Genomic DNA, 12,642 nt, shown 5'->3' with positions numbered 1-12,642 from the left:
CAGCTCCCGAGCGCCGAAAGCCCGGCAACAGAAGTACCAAGAGGAAGGGAAACCGGCCCGCGCTGACATGTAAACAGGGCTTCCATCTGGAGCAGCCCGCGCACACAGAGCCCCAGACACACTCACTCGCACCCCGATCCGCCTGCAAGCAATCCACTTGCCTGCCCCTGGGCCCTCCCGGCAGGGGCCCGGGCTGCTGGCGGCTGCCCGCCCGCCCCCGCCGTCTTCGGCCTCGGGGGAGAGGAAGCCGGCCGCCGGGCGGGTGCCCAGCGCCGGGGCCGGGGTGCCCGGCTCGCCGGGTGGGAGTGGTGGCCCCGGAGGTCTCCGACCCCCGGCTGCGATCGGCGTCCGGCTCCCCGGGTTTCACCCTCCGCCGCCGCCGCCCGCAGCCCGGCCGGCAGCGCGATGGGAGTGGGCCGGGCTTCGCTCCGGGCAAGGGGTGCGGGGGAGATCGCCCTCGGCGGGGAGCCCGGCGGCTCGCCCCCGCCTGCGAGACTCGCCACACGAGCGCGGGAGGAGACGGCGCGAAGCCGGGTCGCGGAAGGAAGGGAGAGTGGCCACGTCTTCCGGGACCCCGGCGCCCCGCGCCCAGCCTGCCCGCCGCCTCGCCGCCCCGGCAGACCCCAGCGCTCCGCGCCCACCGCCCGGTCGCTTACCTTAATAGTCCCGTCCATTTGGCCAAGTCTGCAGCCGAGCCCCCCAATATTCCACACATTGACCCGGTTACAGCCTGACCTCGCAGCCCCTTCGGATTAGCCCGGCGCGGCCTCTCTGGCGCCCTGGGCCCTCCCTGCGTGCCCCCCGCGAGCGCCCTGCCCTCGCTCCCCTGTGCACGTTTGTTGTTGTAGCGGAGCGAAAAAGAGACAGTTAACCGGATGAAACTTTTTTTCAGCTAATTTTGGGAAGTGACTTCACTTTGCGAATGGGGAGGAAGTCCTATCTCTCTCTCTCTCTCTCTCTCTCTCTGTCTCTCGCTCTCCTCTCTCTTCTCTTCTCTCCCCTCTGCTCTCCCTCGTCTTCCCTCTCCCCCCCTCACACCCCCTCTTCCTCCCCTCCGCCGGTCCTGCTTTTCGCATCACACACACTATATAAATACACGCGGAGATGCCCAGATACATTCATGCGCTGCGCCCACAGGATACTTGCTCCCGGGAGATAAGAGCGAGCTGGGAACAATGCCGGGGTCCACGCCCAGCGCCCGCGCCCTGATTCCCGCAGTCTGCATGCCTCCCCCCACACCTTCCCCCAAAGTCCAACACCGAACGCCTTTGGCCTCCTTCCTTTCCAGGGGCCGTTGGCCGAAGGTGGCCCTCCTGACTCATTCACTTTCCGTTTCTTCCCACAGATACGTTCATTAATGTTTTTTCCAGCCGAGTCGAACTTTTTCTGGGGTTGGGGGGGAGGCGGGGGGCGGGAGAGTTTACTCGGGCTGGGGATAACCTGGAGCCTACTGCCCGGGAAGATCCGGACGCAGACCGAAGCCGACCAACCATTAGAAAGTGCATCCAATGGGAATTTTTCCACTCGGGCCCTCGGCTGCGGAGTCGCGCAGACTCCCGGAGCGGCTCACCCATCGACGCGGACTCGGGGCGGTTTCGGACGGACCCCGGCAGTCGGGGGCGTGGACTCGGCTCCCAGCGAGCTGTGAGCGGAGGGACGCACGCGGGGAGGAGCGCCTCGGCCCCTCTGCTACTGGGGAGGTCCCGGCGCCCGCCGAGGGCCGGGACCTGCGGCACCCCAGACCACTGCTCCGCGCCTTCTAGGGTCAACTCCCTGGCACATACCCCAACCCGACGGCCCAAGCCCTGGCACTCGGGTCAAAGCCGCCTATGCAATGCCACCTTGGGCCCCAAGAAACCTACACTACGGAGAGACGATCCCTCCAGGCTGGCCGGCGGGTCTCCAAAGCACAGCAGGCAACATCCCCACACCGACCCAGACTTCTCCCGGGTGAGATCCCCACCCCGCCGTGAGGCCAACCTCCCCTCGGCCCGCCTTGCCGGGCCCCACCACCCGGAGACCTCCCGGGTCCCTCCGCAGTGCCGCCGCCCGCTCCAGTTGGCGCAGCGAGGGAACCCCCGGGCGCTCTCGGCCTGACTCGCTTCTCCCCGACCTCCTCCGAAACAGGTTACCTTGTCCACGCTCTCCAGACCACGCTTTGGACTTTCTCACTTTTATTTAAGAGTCCACCCGGAGAAAGAGGAAAAAAAAATCCAGAGGAGATCCGAGTCAATTGGAAAGAAAAATTTTCAAAAGGGTGTCCACAGCGGCGAAAAAGGTGACTTATTAATTCTTTATTTCTTCAGGAGCAGTTGAGCCCGAGAGCTCGCTGGCCTCCCTCCCTCCCCCCACCCTCTTCTCGAAATTAGTCTCATCAATTCAGCTCCAATTTTGGGTTCGAATACAGACACGGGTCTGAACGTGACCAGACCTGGAGTGGCGGGTGTAGCTTGCCAGCAATTGTGACTCGGTGTGCGTACGGGGGAGAGGGGTGGGGGGATGGGGTGGGGGTGGGATGGGGGCCGGGCCGCCCCCCCCACCTCCTGTCTGCTTCTCAATCCAGGGGTCTGCTCGGGGGCTCCCCTGGGACCGCCACATCTGGTTACCGCTAGCGGGGTCAGTCCCCCCCTTTGCCTGGGGCCACCAGTTCTGGAGTTCAATTAAAAGAAATCAGGCTTAACCCTTTCCTCCCCTCGGCCCCGACGCCCGCCCTCTCTCTCTTCCCTTCAGCGTTTCCACATGCTTTCCAGAGAGGAAAGAGGTTAAAGGGAAAGGAAGAATGAATTACATCCTTTCAAACCCCAAATTGTTTCCTTTTCAGCCCAGACTCTGCCGACCTTCAAACGACAACAAGGCTTTCAGAAGGGAGCGGGGAAACCGCTTCCCACACGGACCTGACCAGAAACCCGGCACCCCCGGCCACATTCCCCCTCTTTCAGGCAGAGAGAACTCCAGTCTACCGCCGGAGGCCCCCTTCCTGGTGCTGGGCAAACACTCAGGCCGTTAAAGGCCATCGCAGGCCAGCCAGCGTCTCCCCCTTCTACACCCGGTCTTCCTAATACGTGAGAAGGCACTTCTGTGGCAAAACAGTGGCCAGGTGTCTCTTTCCACCTCCTGTCCAGCCTGGCAAATAACAGATTGGCTTCACTGCTCTGATCAGTAAGTCACCCCAACATCTCTAGTACCCCCAATTCCTTTTAGCAGGAGCTGCCTCTCCCCTAGGGAGAACTCAGTGTGGAACTAGATTAAAATGAGGACTTGCCCTCCTGTTTGAGCTGTGGAACTCAACAGCAGTTTCCGTTTCTGCCTGTAAAACCAAAGCTTCTGGCAATTTCGTAATTTTGAAGATGGTGGGGAGGGGAAGAGGCTGGCACTGGTACAACTGTCACCCCTTAGTGACTCACTGACTGGCACTGGGGCCGCGGCTTTTAGTGTTTACCAGCCCCTCTGTCAGAAGCTCCTGTCTATTCACAAGGTCCTCCACCCAGAAAGAAGAGCCGCCCAACTCTGGAGAGCCCTCTGAGGGAACCTGAGTCTCCCTGTGACCCGCACTGGCATGGCAGTGGGCAGGGCTGCCCACTTATGTAACTCTGGGTTTGATGTCCCACTCCACTGCTGCTGCTGCTTTTTTAAATCCTGAAGGGGGAAAAAAGCCCTAACCAAACACAACAGTAAACAAGCCTGCCCTGTTTAATGTGGTAACCACCAGACATCTGGAAAGATGGTTTGATCCTGGCAGCTCACATTGTTTTCACGAGCAGCCAAAGAGAATATTTCGAATGTTTGCATTGAGACAAATTGATAGAGAGCCTGTGGTGAAGCAGCTACAGATGAAAACGGTCTTGGAGCTGGGGAGGGGGAATCCTTCCCGTTCTCTCTCCTCACCCCTCTTCGGCCCTCTCCCCTCCCCCTCCTCTTCCTTCTCCTGGCCCAGCTAGGGGCTGGTTACCCCAGCCCACTCATTTGCTCACACCCTCTTTCCTGGCTCACCAGAGACTGTCCTGCCTCTCCCTTTCCCAGACTGGGCAGGGCTGGTGACCAGGAGCTGATGCCCAATACCGTCCTGCCCACTCCACCAGCCCCGGCTGGCTTTCAAGTCAGGGGAAGCTCACAGCCGAACCCGCACTGAAAACAAAAGCCAGCAACCGGGGGTCGGGGTTGGGGGGGGAACCAACAAAAGAGCCCACCACACGTTTCTGAGTCTAAGGTCACTTGCAGAACGCATGCCCACGGGGGCGAGCACTCAGGGAACCTTTGGACCTGGAGCATTTTCACTGCAACTGTGGTGGGGCGACTTGCCTCGCACCATCCGCACTTGACAACATTTTCAAAGATGCGGAAGTCCTGCTTCCCCCGGGAGGGGAGCGGCGGGGTGAAACGTGTCTTGGCTCGCTCAATGTCAGCCCTTTTGACCCGGTCAAGACTTTCCAGACGCGGCTTCCCGGGCTTCTTCGGTCCCAGCCCGGGTTGGGGGGTGGGAGGACGCGACAACCGGAGCCGGGTCCCTGGGGTGCCTCCAGACCTCGGGACCTCCGGTCACTTGAAACCCCGAAAGATGCCAGGCTTGGCAGGGCGTCTCGGGCGGGTCCTTCCCCTTTCGTCCTCCCTCCTCCCGGCCCCTCCGGTCCGGCGTCCTCGGCGGGTATTCGAGCTGGCAAGGGGGGTGGGGGAGGGCGCGCGGGGGAGGGACGGGCGAACGAGCGCCAAAACTCCAGACTGCACAACTGCAGCTTCAAGTGTCTGGCCCCTCGCTCGAGGCCATAATTAATTTGAGATTTATTTTTATTGGAGAACTCGAGTCTCGTCTGACCTTAGCCAAACAAGGCAGCTCGAGCCGCCCCTGGATGCGCTTGAATGCCGGGGAATATTTCTGCAGGAAGGCTCTGCAGGCGCGCCTGCTTTGAATTTGTTTCTCAGACTTCATCGACTCACAGATTGAAGGAAGATTTAGAGCCTCTGCTGGCCCGGCCCGCTCCCCACGCTCGTTCTTGCCTTAGCGCCAAGAGGGTTCAAAACGCTACGTGGGAGGCCGCGGCGGCGGGAGGGCCCGGGAGGGGGAGGGTCTTTGCGCCCCGATCCCCTGGCGCTCCGGGGCCGGGTCCCCAGACCACGCGGCGTCGAGGAGGAAATCCCAAGGGAGTCCGAGACTGACCAGAGAGCGCAGGCTGACAAGAGGTGGAGACCAGCCAGGTGCCGGGACCCTCACCCGGTGGCGGCGCCTAGACGGGGGCTTTGGGGGAAGGGAGAATTCAGCCTTTCCAAATCTCCAGCCGCCCTGCCTCCCAGCCGCCCCAAACAGCATGCAAAGTACAGACCTGTGTCCTTGAAACGCCGTTTCAGGACCTGCCGGCCAGATGCTGCCCCTGGGCCGTGCCGTTGCGAACATTCTGGGGCTACCAGCCTCTTTTCCTCTGGTTGGGGGGAGTCTCCCCCAGAATGCAGCGTGGGCTGAACCAGCACGCTGGTTGGAGGGGGAGCGAGAACAAGGAGTCTGGGAGACTCGTAAAGAGGGAAAGTGGGGGACCCTGTCAGTCTCTAGTGGGGCGGCGAGAGGTCTTCGGGGATGTGCTCCTGGCGCTGGAATTGCCAAGTGCTTTGCCCAGTGCGGGCACCTCGCAAGGACATGGTCAGGGTTCCTCCACTGGATCTCCTGCCTCTCCCCGATACCTGCAAGTGGAACGTCCTGGTCGAACATTCGCATTGGGAAACCGGGCTCCTTGGGTTTATATTCTAGCTCTGCATTTACCAGCTCTGTGGCCTTGGACAAGTTCCTTAACCTCTCTGTGCTTCAATGTCGCATCTGTACGTTGGCTTTATAATAGGATCTACCTCAAAGGGCTGTTGTAAAGATGGAGTGAGTGTCTAGAACTCGCCTGGCGGTCAGCACAACTTCGCCCTTATTGTTTGTATCTTGGCTCTGCCCCTTGCAAGCTAGATTACATTAACCTCTCAATGCCTCAGTTTCTCATCTGCAAAATGGACCACCTCCTAGGGTTGTTATTAATATTAACTAAGTTAGTACAAATACAATGCTCTCCCCCTTTTCACCTTTCTCTTGCTCTTTCCAGCCTCAAATCCGCCCTACGCTCTCTCCTGCGCGGTCCTCCTTGAGCACTTGGAACCCAGATCGCTGCCCGGGTGGAGTGGGCACCCTTGGTTCCCCAGGGCCCGGCTCGTCTCCTGGCTCCTGGGGCCCCGGGCGCCTGGACCTGCCGTGTTTGCCAATAATATCGGAGCCGAGTGCTGAGGCGGGATGGCCGAGGCTTGGCGGCCGGAGACTGTTTGTGCCCCTCTGGCAAATGGTAGGCGTAGGGAGTCTGCGGAACAGACCCAAGATTGTCACCGCCATGCGGACCTCCCGACCTCATCAATGCACCTCTTTGTGCAACAATACAAACTTTGTGGCTGCCGAAAAATCCATTTTTTCCCCTTGAAAGGAGCTCCTGCGGCGAGCGGCTCCCCTGGCGGCCGGAGCTCATAGACTGCCGCCCCTCTCCCCCTCCCCCAGCGGCTCCCTCCACTCGCCGGGGCCCGTTTGCTTTCTCTCTGACTCTTGGCCTGGGTCAGGCTCCCGGGCTCCCGCTTGCCCCTCTGGGTCATCCTTAAGGTTTTGGGTCCCCGGGTGTGTGCAGGCTCGGGGGTCCCAGTGGATGGGAGAGAGACTGCAGCGCCCCGCCCCGGGGCCCTTCGCGGCCCTCAGGGCAGAGCCCGGAGTGAGAGCCGGGTCAGCTGCGCCCCGCGTCCCGGGAGCGGTGGGGTGGGAGGGGTTACCGCGCCCATAACCCCCCCAGGAAACCTGGACGCCGCGAACCGAGCTCGCTGTAGTCTGTGTCTGCTCTGCCACCTCCTGGGAGGCATCCATCCACCCATCCGTTTACTGATTACCCGTCCATTGATTGACTCGTTTTTCATTCATTCATCACTGATAGATTAAACAGCCCTTCCCGGCCAAGCCTCCAAAACCTGGCTTCCCCAAAGTGACTATGTGGACTCCTTCAGACCACAGGCGGGGAAGATGCTACTTGGTGTCCACAGATTTCCCTTGAGAGAAACAGGAGGAGGGCTGGACGCAAAATTGACGCGCCCAGATAAGACCCGAGAGTCCCCACGCCGTCGAGGTGCCCGGTGCCCGCAGACGGTCACTCCGCCCGGCTTTCGCGGATGCTGGACGCAGCGGAGGGGGCCAGGAGGGAGGGGCGGGGGCCTCTCGGGGCGGGGTTTCGGGAAGGAGGGGGCGGAGCCGAGACCTAAGGAGGTGGGAGTTAGTTTGCCAAGCCGCAGCGGTCCTTCCTTTTCGGAGCTGGGGAAGGATCTGGGCTGCTACCCGGAAGGCGGGAGGTAGCGCTTGGGATGCGAGAGGACCTCGCCGCGGTCCCCACCCCGGGCAGCTCCGCACCTTCGGCCCGCCCCGCTGGCGGATTTTCATTAAACGTGTAACCCAGATGTCCTGGCCTCGGTTTGTTTACATTCTTGGGAACTGCTGTGGAAAAGGAAAAAAAAAAAAAAAAAAGCAACCCACCCCCTTCGATACACCTTCAAATACAGGAATCTGCGCTTTTGAGGGGCCGGTGGAGCCGAGGAAGGTGGGCTTGAGGACCGGGGGTGTCGAACCCGTAAGAGAAGCGCGTCGCGATCACTTGCCCGCACCCACACGCACGCGCTCACACCCTCACACTCTTGTCCACACAGACCCCTGACTCGGGGAACCTGCTGTGCACGGCGCGGCGTGGGCGCACGACCCATCGGGACCGGACGCTGGCCCGCGGGTCCTGGTGCCGGCGTCTGGGCTTTCCTGCACGGCCCTCACCAGGCTCGCCCACCTACATTCTCCCAAAGAGAAGCGGCCAAGAGGCTTGGTCCTCAACCAGGGATTCCCGAGGGTCTGCGCCATCCTCATCCAGTCTAGCTAGTGGCCCCAGCTCCACACCCATCTGGTAAGAGCGTGGTCCGCTCCACCCGCCTCTTTTCCCGCGGAAAGGGGGAAGGGACCCTAGGTCCGGGGAGAGGGTCGGGGGATGCTGGGGGTGTCATTACCTGTTTAAAGACGCTGTCATGTCTTACCTTGACGTAAGACGATGTGTCGGGGACTGTCTGAAACATCCTGGGTGGGTGAGGAAGGGTCGGGAAGGCCCAAGAACCAACCTGGGTGGGAGAAACCTCAGTCACCCGCGAGCGGAGCAAGGGTGAGACGGTGGGGGGCAGGGTGAAGTGGGAGAGCAAAAGAGAGACGACAGGAGGGCTGGGAGGCTCCCATCCACCTGGACCAGTGAGGGAGGGTGGGGTGCAGGCACCGTCACCCTCCCTGCGCCTCTGTCCCCCAGGCTCCAGGCTAAGGGGTGGTGGTGAGAGCCAGCTCACATCGTTGGGCCTCTTGCCTACAGTCCTGTAACCCTCGATCGGCAGCCGGAGATGCCCGTCTCCCCCAGGGCCTGCGTAGTTTCATACCTGGGGATGCAGGGGTGGGGATAGGGGTGTGCCCTTGCCAGAGGAGAGAAGGTGGCCAGGATAGAGGTAGGTCTCCTCAGCTTTGCAGCCCGAGGCTCCAGGAAACAGATATTTACAGAGTTGCCCACGCTGCGGCCCTCGGGGCACAGACCTTCTGCCTGACTCCCCTACCCACCCCCACCCGCCAGGGCTCCACTAGCGTCCAGCTGGCTCCCTCTTCCCTGCTGGGGGACCGCTTAGAAGGGCCCCTGGCTCAAGGTTCTGGAGGTCTATGGAGGCCCCTTTCCCAGAGCGCACCCCTCACCGCCACCGCTTCTGGAAGAAATCGAGTTTTCCCAGCAGAGACAAAGACAATGAATGAGGAGGCCTCATTTCTAGTGGCAGGGGAGGTGGGGCCTGAAGTTTGAATATTTGGACTGGAGGGCGCAAAAGCTACCCTAGGAGGCCAGGTGCCTCTGCGTGAGTCTCTCCCCGCCTGGCCAAGTCTGGCGGCTGTCTCTCTCCTCTTCCTTCCCTTCCTTCTCTTAAGCCATCTCTAACGTGGCAGGGCGCAGCTTCCACAGCAGCCAATGTGTTTCTGATAAAACGCTTTTCTCCCCACTAACGAATTCCAGCTTTTTGGCTCCCGAAGCCACAACAGACACACAAGTTCAGGGACCAGGTACGTTTCTCCAGGCTCCTAGATTCCCATTCACTGTTCTCCCCTGGTGCCCTTGCTCTAGAGTCTCCCCATTTCCTTTGAAAGTTGGAGTGAAATTTGCAAGAAGAGTGAGCAGGGGGGAAAAAAGGACAGAAAAGAAAGCCTGGGAGAGAGTGAGAGAAGGAGCCCCAGAAAGCCTCCAGGCTGCACCTCAAGCAGGCAGCCGTGAGCCTGCATCACCCCCAGAGATCCCTCGCAAACGAGCACCCACCTTAGACACCCCTTCCTGCTCCGCCAGCAGGGGCTGGACTCCGACAACTCCAGGGCGTTCAAGCTCTTGGTGTGAATCCTCTGCCCCCAGACCCCTGATCCTTGGCAGAATGGAATTAAACCTGCTGGCTGCCCAGAGTCAACGTTTGCCTTTCTTTCCAGCGTATCCAGACAGGCAGCCTCAGCTCCCGCACATCTTCGGGGGCCGCAGGAACCACTCAAGTCTGCGTCCTGCAGCTTTCTTCTCCGCCTCCGCCGGCTCTCTCCAGTTTTCTCCGTCCCACTCCCTCTTCCTCTCTCTTTTCCGTCTTTTAATTTGATTTCCGCTTTCTTATCAATATTTCAACTGCTGTCTGATGAATTGTTCTAATAGACAGCCACCCATCTGCCCCCAGCTGCTTTTCCAGAAACCTCTCTGTGTTACTAGGAAATGTCAAGGATCACCAGAAACCACCACGTATCATAAATGTAGACACACAACCAAGTCAAGCCAGGAGGAGACGTAGAAACCAGGGCCTTCTTTAAGCTGATTATTTAGTTTCAAACGATTGCAGCACAAAGAATTCTTCTTCCAATTTAAATGATATGAATGATGTCTACTTTCATTTTTCAAGCCCTTAAGTTTTTCCTCCTTAAAAGTTACTCCTTTCTCTTATTTGGTCCTCTCCAGGCATATACCTCCTAACTCACATGTTCTAGGCAGCATCTATCAGAGCAAGTAGATTGCAAGTGTCAGGGAACCAACACTATTATGGGGTTTTGATTAAAAAATACACATACATTTCAAAACACTCTGGCTGTAACACAACATTGTAAATCAACTATACTTTGATTAAAAAAGAACACTTTTACTAAGGGATTTTGTCTGGGTCCTCAGGTTTGTTTTTTCTTGAAATTTGGAAAGTTGCTCATTTCTTGGCTTGCAGGCCACTTGGAGACCTGGCTTTGAACGGGGCTCCGATCTGTGGGTCATGCTCGCACTGCCTTTCAGGTGCCCCCTCCCAGGGCCATTCATTCTCCACAGACCCTGGGCCGTTTTCACACACTGGGCCCCCCTCTCCAGAGTCTCCTGTAAAAGGGAACTGCTTACCAGGCCCCCAGACCAGAACTTTGTGAGGTGAGGGATGGCGGCGAGAAGAAAGCAGAGGTGACAGGTAAGAGTAGAGAGTGTGTCAGTTTGTAAGAACAAAACCGACAGTTTTGTACACCTCTGATAATTAGTCTCAGTTTCTCAAGGTTTCCCCTCCTCTTCCTTCCTGGGGTACCCAGATCTCTGGCTACTTTGGTACTGGACACTGGGAAAATTTGTTTAGTACCTGCTTCCTCCTTTCCCCCTCCCGCCTTGTCCTCTCCTCCCCCTCCAACTGGCTCTGGAAATTTCTGACCAAAAGGCAATTGCTTGGATTCCATTTCTGGAGAAAGCACACTTATCACCCAGATCTCCCCACGTGGGGGGTATGGGCGTCAGGGTTATTCATTATTTCCTTCTCAACAATATCCCGATTTTTCTCTCCGTCCCTCCCCCCAAAGCTCAACATATTGAAACATTTTGCTGCTTAATAAGAGCGGCCGGGAGAGCTGGGAGGTGAAAGGCCAGCCTGGGACCGTGACTGGGGCTGCCCGGGCTCAGCGCTGACAGCCGGGCTGCCCCCGCCCAGCACATTCCTGGCCACGGCTTAGGAAAACAAGACAGGGCTGGGGAGGGGTAGGGACTGAAGTACCAGAGCCAGGGCCCCGTATTTTTGTTGCTGGGATTCTTGGAGAGCTTGTCTTTCCTCCTAAAGGGAACAAACACTATTCTACACAACCACGAATAAAACAGAAGGTGCTCTTCCGAGCAGATAATAATACTACACTAATGTCATGCATTTCAAAGGTAAGCTCTTTTTAGGAAAGTTAGAGATTTGAAAATGAAGCCTTCAGCTATCTTAGAGGAGATGAAAATGAAGCACATTGTCTAATTAATACCTCACCACCCAGATTAGGTTTTTCCTCCCTTTGTCCTCCCTGTATTTTCTTTTTCCCTCCCTCCCACTCCCTCCTTCTTCCTTCCTTCTCTTGAAGGTGATTTCTAAGAGGTCCCTTGAGTACCTGCCCCTAGATTTTTAACCCTTTTCTTTATGTTTTCACAATTGGTATTACATCCTTATTTGTAGACACATCTGTCTAAGGTTTGTTCCCTTCATTAGACTGTAAGCTCCCTGAGGGCAGGAGCGGAGTTTGTCTGGATACTTTCTGTCCACACGGAAACTGACAGGCAGGGAAACAGAACGATTATTTACCTACATTCCTCCTTTCTGGCCAAAAACTAAAGAAGGAAATAGGAACAAGCACATGGCACCAGTGGCATTGTTACTAAGGAGAAACTGACGGGAAAATTACACCTGAGTGAGTGATCCTGATTCATTTTCTGCATTGCAGGGTTATGTGAAATCATTGCTTATGTGTTGGCTTCATTTTTACAAAAATGGTTCAACCAGGGAGTGTGTGATCATCCCTCTTCCCAAGCACACTTCGTGTGGTCAGCTGATGGAGGTGTCCCGTCTCCAGGTTCTGTACCAGACTCTTCAGCGTTCTGTGTGTGTGTGTTGATGGGTGAGGTGTGCTTGAGCACGTGTCCTATTTCCTACTCTTCCGGTAATTTTATTTTATTTTATTTTATTTATTTATTTTTTGCGGTACACGGGCCTCTCCTGTTGCGGAGCACAGGTTGGTGCTTGGACCAAAATCTTGTTGGTCCTGGGAAAACAGATGAGTTGAGAATGAAGTGAGGAATAATCTGGAGTTCTTTTCAGAACTGGACATAGACCTGGAAGCCTGCCTTGTTTGTGCACGTATGAGGCAGGGGAGTGTTAGGGATGTCTTTGGCCTTGACCACGCAGTCTGGGAGCAGGGGTGGGTGGGAGTAGACCCAGGCTGTCTATCCTCCAGGAGGATATGACCAACTCCCTTAGTCACCTGGAACCTTCGATTTGCCAGAAGAAGATGCTGAAATTGGTAACAGCTGCCATAAGAAGGCACAAAGGAGAGGAGGACGGGGTGGGGGGGGGGAAGGGGTAGGAAGACTCATGAAAGCCAGTTTATCCCTCCAACTGTTTCCAAAGGAGAAGGGGTGGGGGCTTTCTTGCTCCAGGTACCAGCCTGTACCAAGCTGCTTCCTTGGGATGTAGATTTGCAGTCCAGGGCCTGGGTGGCAGGTGACCCTGGTGTAGCGTTTAGAGATCAGGAGACTGGAATCCAAGAAAGGTCCCCAGTGGGGGAATATCTGGGTGGCACCAAGCTGGGCC

General features: G+C 57.6%; 1 protein-coding gene and 2 long non-coding RNA genes across 9 annotated transcripts in view; 1 reads left to right on the top strand and 2 right to left on the bottom strand.

Moving 5' to 3' along the window:
• FLI1 (Fli-1 proto-oncogene, ETS transcription factor) overlaps nucleotides 1-9,622 on the bottom strand; it is a 121,548-nt gene extending 111,926 nt beyond the window's left edge. The window contains exons 1-2 of one of the 7 annotated variants that reach the window (XM_060304285.2): nucleotides 9,357-9,622; nucleotides 8,035-8,142 (exon numbers count right to left, since the gene is read on the bottom strand). In XM_060304285.2, the coding sequence (XP_060160268.1) occupies nucleotides 8,035-8,100 (66 nt within the window). In that variant the 5' untranslated portion in view covers nucleotides 8,101-8,142; nucleotides 9,357-9,622. Of the gene's footprint in view, nucleotides 1-656; nucleotides 1,009-1,490; nucleotides 1,577-1,862; nucleotides 1,922-2,132; nucleotides 2,416-8,034; nucleotides 8,143-8,742; nucleotides 8,766-9,356 lie in introns of those variants that run through there. The other 6 variants (XM_060304286.2, XM_060304287.2, XM_060304288.2 and 3 more) reach the window with 6 other exon arrangements.
• Nucleotides 1,447-4,446, top strand: LOC138842788 (uncharacterized). The gene is made up of 3 exons (XR_011377643.1): nucleotides 1,447-1,950; nucleotides 2,128-2,278; nucleotides 2,822-4,446. It is a non-coding gene; the product is annotated as an uncharacterized lncRNA (long non-coding RNA).
• On the bottom strand, nucleotides 4,571-6,459 carry LOC132597723 (uncharacterized). Its single transcript, XR_009564990.1, has 3 exons — nucleotides 6,049-6,459; nucleotides 5,316-5,667; nucleotides 4,571-5,230 (listed from the first exon to the last, which is right to left on the bottom strand). It is a non-coding gene; the product is annotated as an uncharacterized lncRNA (long non-coding RNA).
• Nucleotides 9,623-12,642: the final 3,020 nt, after the last annotated feature.

The sequence above is a fragment of the Globicephala melas genome, chromosome 8 (genome assembly GCF_963455315.2).
Source record: "Globicephala melas chromosome 8, mGloMel1.2, whole genome shotgun sequence".
In the NCBI taxonomy this organism is placed as follows: Eukaryota; Metazoa; Chordata; class Mammalia; order Artiodactyla; family Delphinidae; genus Globicephala; species Globicephala melas.
The sequence above is the reverse complement of the archived record's forward strand: the minus strand, read 5'-3'. Positions and strand labels throughout refer to the sequence as shown.